This window comes from Spermophilus citellus, assembly GCF_964194105.1.
Source record: "Spermophilus citellus genome assembly, chromosome: 6".
In the NCBI taxonomy this organism is placed as follows: domain Eukaryota; kingdom Metazoa; phylum Chordata; class Mammalia; order Rodentia; family Sciuridae; genus Spermophilus; species Spermophilus citellus.
Window position 1 is genome coordinate 61,912,033 of NC_138187.1, and position 10,614 is coordinate 61,922,646.

Here is a 10,614-nt window from a genome sequence, read left to right on the forward strand (position 1 = left end):
GAATGTGCCCTTGATCTCTTCTAGTCATGGCCTTGCAGCTGAACTGGATCATTATAGCCTCTCACTCATGAGAGAGACAAGGAATAGTTTAGACAACAAAGGAAGAGTTTTCAGCTGATGGCAATGGAACACAGCTATATGCCACATGAAGTTTTCAGCAATTGCAGACCACATATGCAAGGGTGGTCCCATAAGAGATTATTGTATAGCAACATCATAAAAGTTAGTTTTGCAAATATACCCTTTGTGGTTCACACATGCAAAAATCACCTAATGACACATGGCTCAGAACATATCCACATTAGTGTTATGTAACTAGTTTTTTCTGTCCAAAGTTAAATTCCATAAGATGACTGATCCCAAAACCATGGCCTACTAAGGACTATGTGCTGTAGCTCATACATGTAGGGGGCATTTTGATTGTCATATCTAGATGGGGAGCCACTGACATTTATGTATATTTATGCTGCCAACATTTTAAGAGTAGGTAGGATGAAGACCTCATGCACTACTGCATGGGACAGTCCTGAAAAAGAAAACTCAATTAAATACACTGTCATACTCAGATTAGATAATAACTGGTGGGAAATTATGTCTTAACATGCCATTTGCTCATTTATTTAAAAATTGTTATTAAGAGTCTACTTCATGCCAAGTAATGAATACTAAGAATATTTACATTTAAACATTTAGACACAGAAGTTTTGTTCTGAAAGAACTCAAGCTGGGCCTGGATAGATAAATAAAGGCAGACCATGCAGACACATAGTAAAGGTCACTCTAGGCCAAGAGACCAGCAGTGGATATGCCAAGGCCACAGCATTGCAATGTTCCAGGGGTGACTTTGTATGGTGCAATGTGAGTCTACAAGGTGCTGGTGGGTGGAGGCCAGTCTACACACAGGGGAATGGTACTGCATCCTATTTCAGAGGTAGAGACTAAAGGTAAAATAGGAAATCTACACAGTGAAAAGTAACACTCCATTGTTAGTGTTGATATATTTCACTTCTGATATATAGGGTGCAGTTAGCAACTAAGAAAGATGTATGAATTTCCACCACTGAGGCAGGGTGAGAATTTAGAGGTAAAAGCTGAATAATAAAGTTTCCAATTGGTTGATTGCACTTTTTATTAAATTTAAAATCAGTTTCCTCTTTCATTCATCCAGTATTTATTGATGTTTGTTATGTGACTAGCATAGTGCTGGGCAGTGGGAACACAGAGATAATCTCCTTAGAGAGTTTGCTATCTAATGGGGGATGTATGTAAGTAAACTAATAATGCCTTTGCTTTGAAAGGGACAGGTACAGATTACTGGAGAAGGGGAGGAGGAATCTGCTCGCTACCTGGTGGAGGCACATCAACTTGGAATCTCAAGGGAAGAGAGAGAGCTAGGCAAAGAGGGAGGATGGGGTGGCAAGTGTGGACTTCCAAGTATATCCATGAAGTCACTGAGAGGAGAAAGCACATGGCCTGAAACATGAGGAAGCAGGGCCACTGGAAGAATGCAAAGTGGTCTCGTATGGCTCAGCCTGGAAGGTGAGAAGGAGTGGGTCAGGAAAAGACTGGAAGAATCAGACAGGTGGCAGCTCATGCACGGCCTTAGCTGTCTTGCTAACGATCTCAGGTCTTCACCTGAAAGCATTAGATGATGAAGAATTTCAGGCAAAAGAATAAACCAAGTTGTGTGCGAAACTGGAAGGAGCCTAAAGGCATCCCCTAGATCAACTGTTATATGTTTGGGCTTCTGCAGTCTCTAGGCCAGCTCTGCCTGCTACTGCCAATATATCCCTTCTCAGGTTGTGTCCCCTCCAATAATCTGTTAACTTATAAGGAAAACAGCCTTACTGTGTCAATGTTCTAGGTCTTTTTTTAACTTTGAAATGCAAAATCTTTTGTTCCAAAATCTTTATTTTCTCTTATAGATGGCTATATTATTTTCTTCCAAAATAAAATCATATTCCCAAGGGAACCAAAAAAGGCTAAACTGTCAATACATCTCCTTGGATTCTGTCCTTCACGGATTATTTTTTTTTTTTTTGATGACTTGGTCATGATCAGTGTAAGAAAAATAAAATATCACAACACATCACACTTTTCATTTATGGATAGTTGCTAAACCACACCAAGCCTTCCTGAGAAACAAAGAGACAAATTTTCCTCAACACAAATGCTGCCACTTCCTTGGTGAACTGATGCAGGATGGATGTCATCCCTATTCACCCCTTGCTGGGCACCTGTGGGTAGGTACAATTTGAGCAGCTGTATTCAGAGCCCTGTTCTCTCAGAAATGTGACAGCTTTGCTGACATTGTTTAATTCATGGTCTTATTTTCTTAAATTAAGATTGAAAAACTTGTCTCATGTAGACTCTTAGAAATAGACAATGTCAACATCCACTTTCAGTGCAATCTTAGGCACCTCTAACATTGTACCAGTATCATAGCCCAGTAAAAATGAATAGAACACATGTAATTTTTTCATGTGTATTGGTCTTCATATGTGAGTTTCTGTCCTTTTTGATCTTTTCTAGATTTGTAAAAAATTTTAAATTGTATATCATAAATCATTATCAGAAATCCCAAATTTTTACTCTAATATATTACAAAAGCTTCTTCAAGTTCTATGAGAACATATTTTAGTCTGACTCACCAAATCTCTCTAAAGTCTCAGTATGGTAGTAATTTTAAGATGAATCCTCAAAGACTAATATGACAGCATCCAATATAGCCACATATTTAAGTGACAAATATTTAAACATCTATCAGCTGAGTAGCATTATAAACACAGAACTGTGCTAGGTACTCCTGGATACGAAGACCCAAAAAAGAATCCAGGCCACACTTGCCCTCTAGGATCTGACGATCTGCATTAGGAGAAACAAGACACGGTGCAAATAAACAACCAGGATTCAATGTGGCAATGGTTAAGTTGGGGTTGAAGGAGGATATGCAGGAGTGAGACGGAACACAGAAAAGTCAGGCAGAAAAGTAAGTAAATATTAGACTGCATGTGGTTAAGTATCAGGAAAGAGTGATGTTATTATTCAGTACTGAAGTGTACATCTAGTTTGGAAGGAGACGAAGATGGAGATAAAAAAAAATAAGAATATAGTGGTTTCTAGTTTGAAAAAGTCTTTTCCTGTATAGGATTTTCTATGTGCTTAGAAGAACCTGATGGACAACATAATTATTCTACTACAGAATATAAAGATAACCCTTCAAGAGTTTTGTCCAAGTTGTTATTAACTTATAACCTGAGATCAAACCAAGTTTTCTGACTCTCAATCTGATTTTTCTCTACTGTGCTATAAATTTTTCTAGACTTTAGAATCAAGTCTGCATCCCTTCACTGAGCATTCAGTAGCCATAGTCTGACCTTACCTGAGTCTCCCTGTCTCCAACTTCCAGAGAACCTTCTCCCCTCAACCAACCGGCTCCCCAGTATGCAGAACTTGTCCAAGTAAAAGGGTATTTTGTAATATACTAAAGTAGCATAGAATTTGGGATTTCTGATGTTAATTTGTGAGACATACTTGAAATGTTTTATAAATATCAAATATGAAAGGCAACATAAGCCATGGGCCTGGCACATGACTGCAATCAAAGCTAGTCAGGAGGCCAAGGCAGAAGGATCAAAAGTTTGAGGCCAGCCTGGGCAAGTTAATGAGACTCTGTCTCAAAATAAAAAAAAAAATTATAAAGGGGGACTGGGGATGTATCTCAGTTGCAGGGTGAGCCTGGCCTCAATCCCCAGTGCCATAAAACAAAAACAAAAAGAAAGTAACACAGCATACATGGAAAACCCTATGCATTTTCATTCTGTACTCTGCTGTGTCACTGGTACAGCATTACAGAGGTTCTTTCAACTGCTACATCCTCAGCCCTATTTGTATTTTATTTAGAGGCAGGGTCTCACTGAGTTGCTTAATGCTTCACTTTTTGTTGAGGCTGGCTTTGAACTCATGATCCTCCTGCATCAGCCTCCCAAACTACTAGGATTATAAGCATGCACCACAGTGCCCGGCTTACAGAGGTTCTTAAGATAACACTGACCCATCTGAAAACAGATGCTGATGATGTCTAATTTTCGGAGTCCACATGAAACAAGTTTTCAACCGAAATTTAGGCTTTATTTATAAAGAAGGCTTACAGCCTAGTTAATGCTGGTTGCACTTTAAACACTATCAAAAGAGATAAGATTTTGGAATCTGGAAATGTGATAAGACATGATAGGAGAGAGGAGACTACATGGAGAAGGCCCTGGTGAGCAGGCAGAGATGAGAACAGAAGGGGCTCTGGGAGGGATTGATGTAGAACACAGCACAAGCACAATTCTTTCAGTGAGGTAAAGAGGGAGATAAAAAAGGAAAGGTAAGCCAGAAATAGCAATCAGAAAAGGAGGAGAACAGGACTACACTTCCTCTGAGACAGCACAGCAAAGAGGAAAAGAATGTGGCCAGATGATGTCCCAATCCAGGTTCCTGTCTACTAGCTCTAAAACCTCAGGCAAATTAACATGTCTACAGATTCATTTTTTTCTCATCTTAAAAATGGAAATAATAAGGGCCATGGTCATAGTACAATGGTAGAGCGCTTGGTTAGCATGTGTGAGACACTGGTTTCAGCACCACATTTAAATAAATAAAACACAGGTTCACTAACAACTAAAGAAAAAAAATATTTTTAAATGGAAATAACAATACCTTCTCAGAACTGTCGTGGCTAAATGGTAGGTATGGGAAGCATCCTGCACACAAACCCTACTCCCTTTCTTCCTTATGGGTCCTGGGTTTTCCTAGGAGGAAGCTTCTGTCTACCACTTTTCTCTGATCCAAGGCATCCCCTTTCACCTGGGCAAGTCCTGCTTTCTGGGGAGCAGGGTGGTTGAGGGGAGGAGGTTCCCTGGAAGTTGAATGCAGGGAGACTCAGGTAGGGTCAGACTGTGGCTACTGAATGCCCAGCAATTCTAGAGTCCATCAGAAGGCAATTAAAACCTTCTTAAGTGAGCCGGTGGGGGCAGAATGGGAGAGATGAGGCGGAATTTGAGGCAGTTCTGACATGGTAGGAAGCGTTTGGAACTAAATATCAAGAGACCTGATTTTAAGTATGGTCAATTACTAAGTACTGTGTGGCCTTGGGCAAATCACTTTCATTTCTGACCTTAGAATCACATTTGCAAAACATGAGCTAGATAACAAAACCCACCTCCTGGTATAGCTGCAGTAGTGCCCACATGATAAATGAAAGTACTGAGGTGAGCCAAATTACAAATGCCTCCCAAACTTTGGGCAACAAGTAATAGATAAAGAGTTATAAAATCCACATCCATGTCTTCCAAAACCTATCTATATTCACAGATATTTAAAGAAGCCATTGGTGCTCAAGTTTTCTAAGATACTCTCTAAACTTTGCTGGTGTTTGCAGTTGTTTTTGAAGCCATTTTTTGGACATATAATAAGACATTTTTGGTACTGTATGCAACTTTGGAAACCATCAAGATTGGGGGTTTTTAAATAGTGACTCAGGGCACCCTAACAAGCTGCAGGGGCCTGCAGAGGAATGTGGGATGTATGTAAGTCTCAGTCCATCTTTCCTTCTGTCCTTCCTTCCTCTTCTTCTTTATTGGTGGTGACAGACATTGAATCCAGGACCTCACACATGCTGGGCAAGCACTCTACCACTGAGGCACACCCTCAACCTTCTTCAGCCCTTCCTGGAACAGCTGTTCCCCTTGCATCCACTGTATATGCTGGGAGTTGCACACGGGAGAGCACTGAACAAAGTGTGTCACATGGTCAAGGACATGGTTTTAGAGAGAAAGATTTATGGCTTTGCTACTAAGCAACTTAGGGAACTCAAATTTTTCATCTATCAAAGATAATGACAATATCTTTCTCAGGACAACTAATGGAATGACATTTACAAAGTTCTTAGCATGCAGTAAACTATTGATAAATGACACTGACCTTGGCCACATTCCTAACCCTAAGAGACATTCCTAGTTTTTTGTCCCTTTCAGTCCACCATGGAAAAGGGGGAGAACTGACATGAAAAAGGAGAGGGACATAGGACACATCAGGCCATGGTGATGAGGATGGAGCTCCTGAGAAGAGGAACAGAGGTGAAACACTCTGGCTTCCAAAGGATGGGATTTCAAGGGTTCTTCCTTTTTCCTTCTCTTGGCCCCCCTTGACCCTTCACTTTATCCAAGGTTGGGTCCTACCTGTGTACTCCTGCCACAGATGAGGCAGCATGCCTCTTGGGAGGAAAGTTCCAGCTCTAGTCTGTTGAGGTCAGACAAGAACTGAGGTGGGCTGCAGGCCACCAGACCCTAGGTGAAGAGTGCCCATGTTCCACAGATGGCTGTTCCTCATTCTCCAGGGATATACATTACCTGCCATTAAGGGCAAACTTCATAACTTGTAAAGGTGAGTAGGAATTTTCTGAGTGAGTCCTCTTTGGGGAGATTCTGAGGACCCTAGTGGAGCAGCCATCAACAAGAAAGTGACTGAAAAGAGATTTAAAAATTCAGAGATCTCAACCCTGCTCAATTGGCATGGATACCACACCATGTGCTTCATCCACTGAAAGCTGTATAACTGAATTGAATATTAAAAAGAACAACTAGAACAGACTTGGCATATATGTAATTGGAGCTCAATAAATATTTGTTGACTGAATAAATAAATGATATTTGAATACCTGAAAAATGAAACATTTCAAATTTATGCAATATAATAGTAAATCCAAACTAAAATCCAACATACAAAATAGACTTCATTTAACATTTTTATTATTGTTATGAATAATAAATTAATTGCCTAATTAAAATACTTTTAAGAAGTGTCCACTTACTAGCTAAAGTATCCTTAAATCTGTAAATTTGCCTGCCTCAACATGGTTGAGGGGAAAATTTGGATAGGAGGCCTGAATTTACTCTGGATTCTGCTACTTATGAACAAATCACTTCACTCTAAGCTTCAGTTTCCATTATTATGGGAATAATAATAATAACTACCCTGACTACCTCAAGGGTAAACTATAAAAATCCTAAGAGGTAACAGATGAGAAAGTGCTTTCTAAACTATAAGGTAAAACACTTACCATCTAATTAGAATGATGCTTATCATTCTGTCTTGGCTCATATCACTTTTCCCACCAGGAATCTTCTGCTTATCCAAATCTTTCCCATAGTTCAAGGTCTAGTCTGCACAGTCCCTTCCAACTCTGCTTTGCTCCTTGCCCCAATCATTCACAATAGTCATTTAATTACTATTCACCCAGAGAGGTGGTATGGGGGATGTTCAAAGCTCAGGCAGACCTGCATTGGGACCCTACCCTGTAGCAATCCTGTACAGAGACCTCTGTCAGGCTACCTTAATGTTTCTAAGGTTTATCTACAAGATAGGGATGATGATGATGATGACTGCTACAGATTTGCTGTGAGAAGTAATTCACTTAAAGTACTCAACTCAAAGCCTTGTGCACCCAGCTCAAATTGCAGCTGTTGTAGCTGCTACATATTGCTCGCTAACTGCTTCCTGAATTTGTCCTGCCTGCACCTGTCAACTGTATTTTAGCGATTGAGAGCAGGGTCCTATTCTATCCATTTTGACCCCATTCCCATTCCAGAAAAGTGTTGAGTTCATAGTATTTTCTCACAAAAACACAGTTGAATTGGTGAAATGAATTGTTTTCCCCCAAACAGTACTAAAATCTTTACTGTAGTTCCCTCAAGCCAGCTTGAGAAAGTCAATGTCCATGGGGGTAAAGTTACCTCTTCTGACCCTATTATCAAATTAAAAATATGTGAGTAATTCCCAAAGCACTTAAGCCATTCACACTCTTGAGCTACCTGACATGTTGAATGCACTACCTTAGTTCACAGTCTAAAAATGTTCCGGAGAAATAGATTTGATGTGGGAACCTCTGCTAAATTCTGGAGCACTCTCTTTTCCCCTGGGACATGAACTTTAATCTTACAGACACTGACTGTCAAAGATAACACATACATTTGAAAGCAGAAAGTCCTATATGACATCATGGAGGCCATGTGTTGACTCTTTCCTACAGATGAAACAGTTCTGGAATTTTGGTCTCTAGCTCTCCTAGATGTCATAAACTTCATATCACAAGTAATATTATGAGTAGACTTTCAATTTACAATACAAACCTGATTTAAATCTATTTTGAGGAGAGTATCTACAAACTAACATGCTGTCAATGACAAAATTTCTAATTTCAGATGTTATCAGTGACTATTTCCAACTGCTGAAAAATTCATGTTTGTATAATCACTTCCACTCTTTTTCAAAATTTGTCCTGAAGATCTCAAAAGACAAATTTTCTTTGGGAACCATATATTGACTTTCCCCAGAAAAGCAAAAGATTGAGAAATAACGTACAGCACACTCCTGGGCTGCTGAATCTTTTGTCCCTTGATGTCAAAGGCCCTCTTGACCAACCACTTTGAAAGTCCATCCCCAGTCTGTTATTTAGTGGTATTCTCATACTTCAACTCAAACTAGGAAAAAGGAAAGCAGCAATGTCTGCCACCTTCAATTCACATTTTACTGAATCCTGAGCACTCTGAATCCTGAGAAATCCTCCTATTCTTCAATCTTCCCTCTTTTGTGTTCTCAACTCACTCCAGCAACCAAACTACTTTCAAGCACACAGCAGAAAGGGGGTTGTAGGGAGACCTTCATTGAAGAATTAAATCAAGGACATGAAGTTCTATTTATATTATAAATGTAAATTTTCTACTAGAAGACACATTTTTTTTAATTTCAAATCCAGTGGTACTTAAATATAGAATTCAACTGACCACATAAGGGAACGGAAAAGTGTACAATCCAAGACTCTCTCTTTCTGGGCCATAGCAGTTCATTTGAAAGCCTTTTGGGTTTTAATTCTCTCAACAGTCAACAGGTGCTATGAGCAGTGCTGGCCTCAAAGGAAAGATCCATGAACCTTCAACGATGGTTCATGTAAGAAATACTGATGTTTCTCTCCTATTTCACCTAAATATCTATTTGCCTCTTCTAAGCCCTTTGCAACACACTCTTCCTCTCCCTCAAAGTAAAACAGAGATCCTGATGAGAGCACACCCTACCCTACAGCTGATATGATGTTTAAATTTAAGGGACTATCACACTGGTCTGAGCAGGGATCCTGCCACCTGAAGAACCCAGCCATAAGGCAATTCTGGCCCTTGCTCTCTATCCGTCTTGCCCTGACTTTCTCTCAGGTTTGCTTCCTGGATGTGCAGCACCTAGCTTACACCTTATTACTTAGGGTTATAGAATGTTCCAGATGGGCAAAATTGAAGCCAAATGCCACCATTCACAGTCTATTCTGACTTTATGGGCACTTTACTCTTAGGGAAAAAAAAAAAGTCATTTTTGGTTCACCGTCTGCAAGTAACAAACTGCATATCCATAGTCCTTTGTGTACAGTATTTGTACCAAAACTACACATGAATGAAGTGGTGACACTTCTGGCTACATACTCATAGTAGAGCAACAACACTCACTGGATGGTCTCAGAGACTCTGCCTTTGCTCTGCTTATCCCTGAGTTTAGCCAAGAACTAGGATGTTAGGAGAAAGGCAGAGCCATTCTCCTTGACCAGAAATGTTGGTAAGAAAGGAATACAAAGCTAGGAAAATGAGGAGATATTCACTGATAACTAGCACTATCAAGAGGTGGTTAGGCAGACAATCACACTTTTATTTTCCTTACGGTTTTTGACTGTAGATTTAATTTAATTTTGTCATGGCAGGATTAGCAACCAGGCCACAGAGGTGAAGGGACATTATAATAAGACAGCACATTAATCCTCTATCCCACCCAAGGCAGAAGCAAAACTAAACAAATAGCAGCTTCCTGGAAATTGAATTTCTGTTATCCAGATGTCAAAGATGTAATACCCCAATTACACAAACTATTGCCAGTGAAGCATGCCAGCGAATATGCAATGTAAATGGGGTGAGCACAGAGCGACAAAATTGCATGGTCAGCATCTGGCTCTGTGAGTGAGTGATAATTAGCACTGTGTGTAGACACTAATAAACATTTATGTCTGAAATTACAACTTTTAGCAATGTTAATAAGGGATATATTGGCAATCTGTAAAATAAAAGGTCTTGAAAAGAATGTCATACATTAAGCAATGGCAGACATTTCCCGTTCTCGCACAATCTCTTTTTCCCCCCTAATTGCAAATGGCTACACTGTTTTACTAAGAAATTAATTGACATAGGAACCTACCTAAAAAAATGGGTTGTGTCTCTTTGGCTTCCCCATTAACATCGTTGCTGAATTCTGAGATCTTATATACCTCATGGTGATAATCTGGTGTGAGAAAACAATAAAAAATTAGAATTATATTGACCTCAAGATAGGAATAAGCAATGAAGTCTAGACTCTCATTCTCTATGACACAATTTATAAACATGTATTTGAGAACTCACTAATGACAGAATTTGTAGTAAATATAATCCCTAAAACTTTATTTACTCTGAAGTCCACAAACTTGATAGATTATTTTGACTTTAGAAAAGAGCTAGGCTAGGTTACATTGTCTTCATGGTAAATTCTGTGCACAGATGT

General features: G+C 39.5%; 1 protein-coding gene across 9 annotated transcripts in view; it reads right to left on the minus strand.

The window, feature by feature from the left end:
• Nucleotides 1–10,614, minus strand: part of BEND7 (BEN domain containing 7) — a 123,368-nt gene that overhangs the window by 110,226 nt on the left and 2,528 nt on the right. For 7 of the 9 annotated variants that reach the window (XM_081297118.1, XM_081297117.1, XM_081297114.1 and 4 more), the window contains exon 2: nt 10,273–10,356. The exons of 1 other annotated variant lie outside the window; for it this stretch is intronic. In XM_081297118.1, the coding sequence (XP_081153244.1) occupies nt 10,273–10,356 (84 nt within the window). Of the gene's footprint in view, nt 1–8,406; nt 8,526–10,272; nt 10,357–10,614 lie in introns of those variants that run through there. One more of the 9 variants, XM_081297120.1, reaches the window with a different exon arrangement.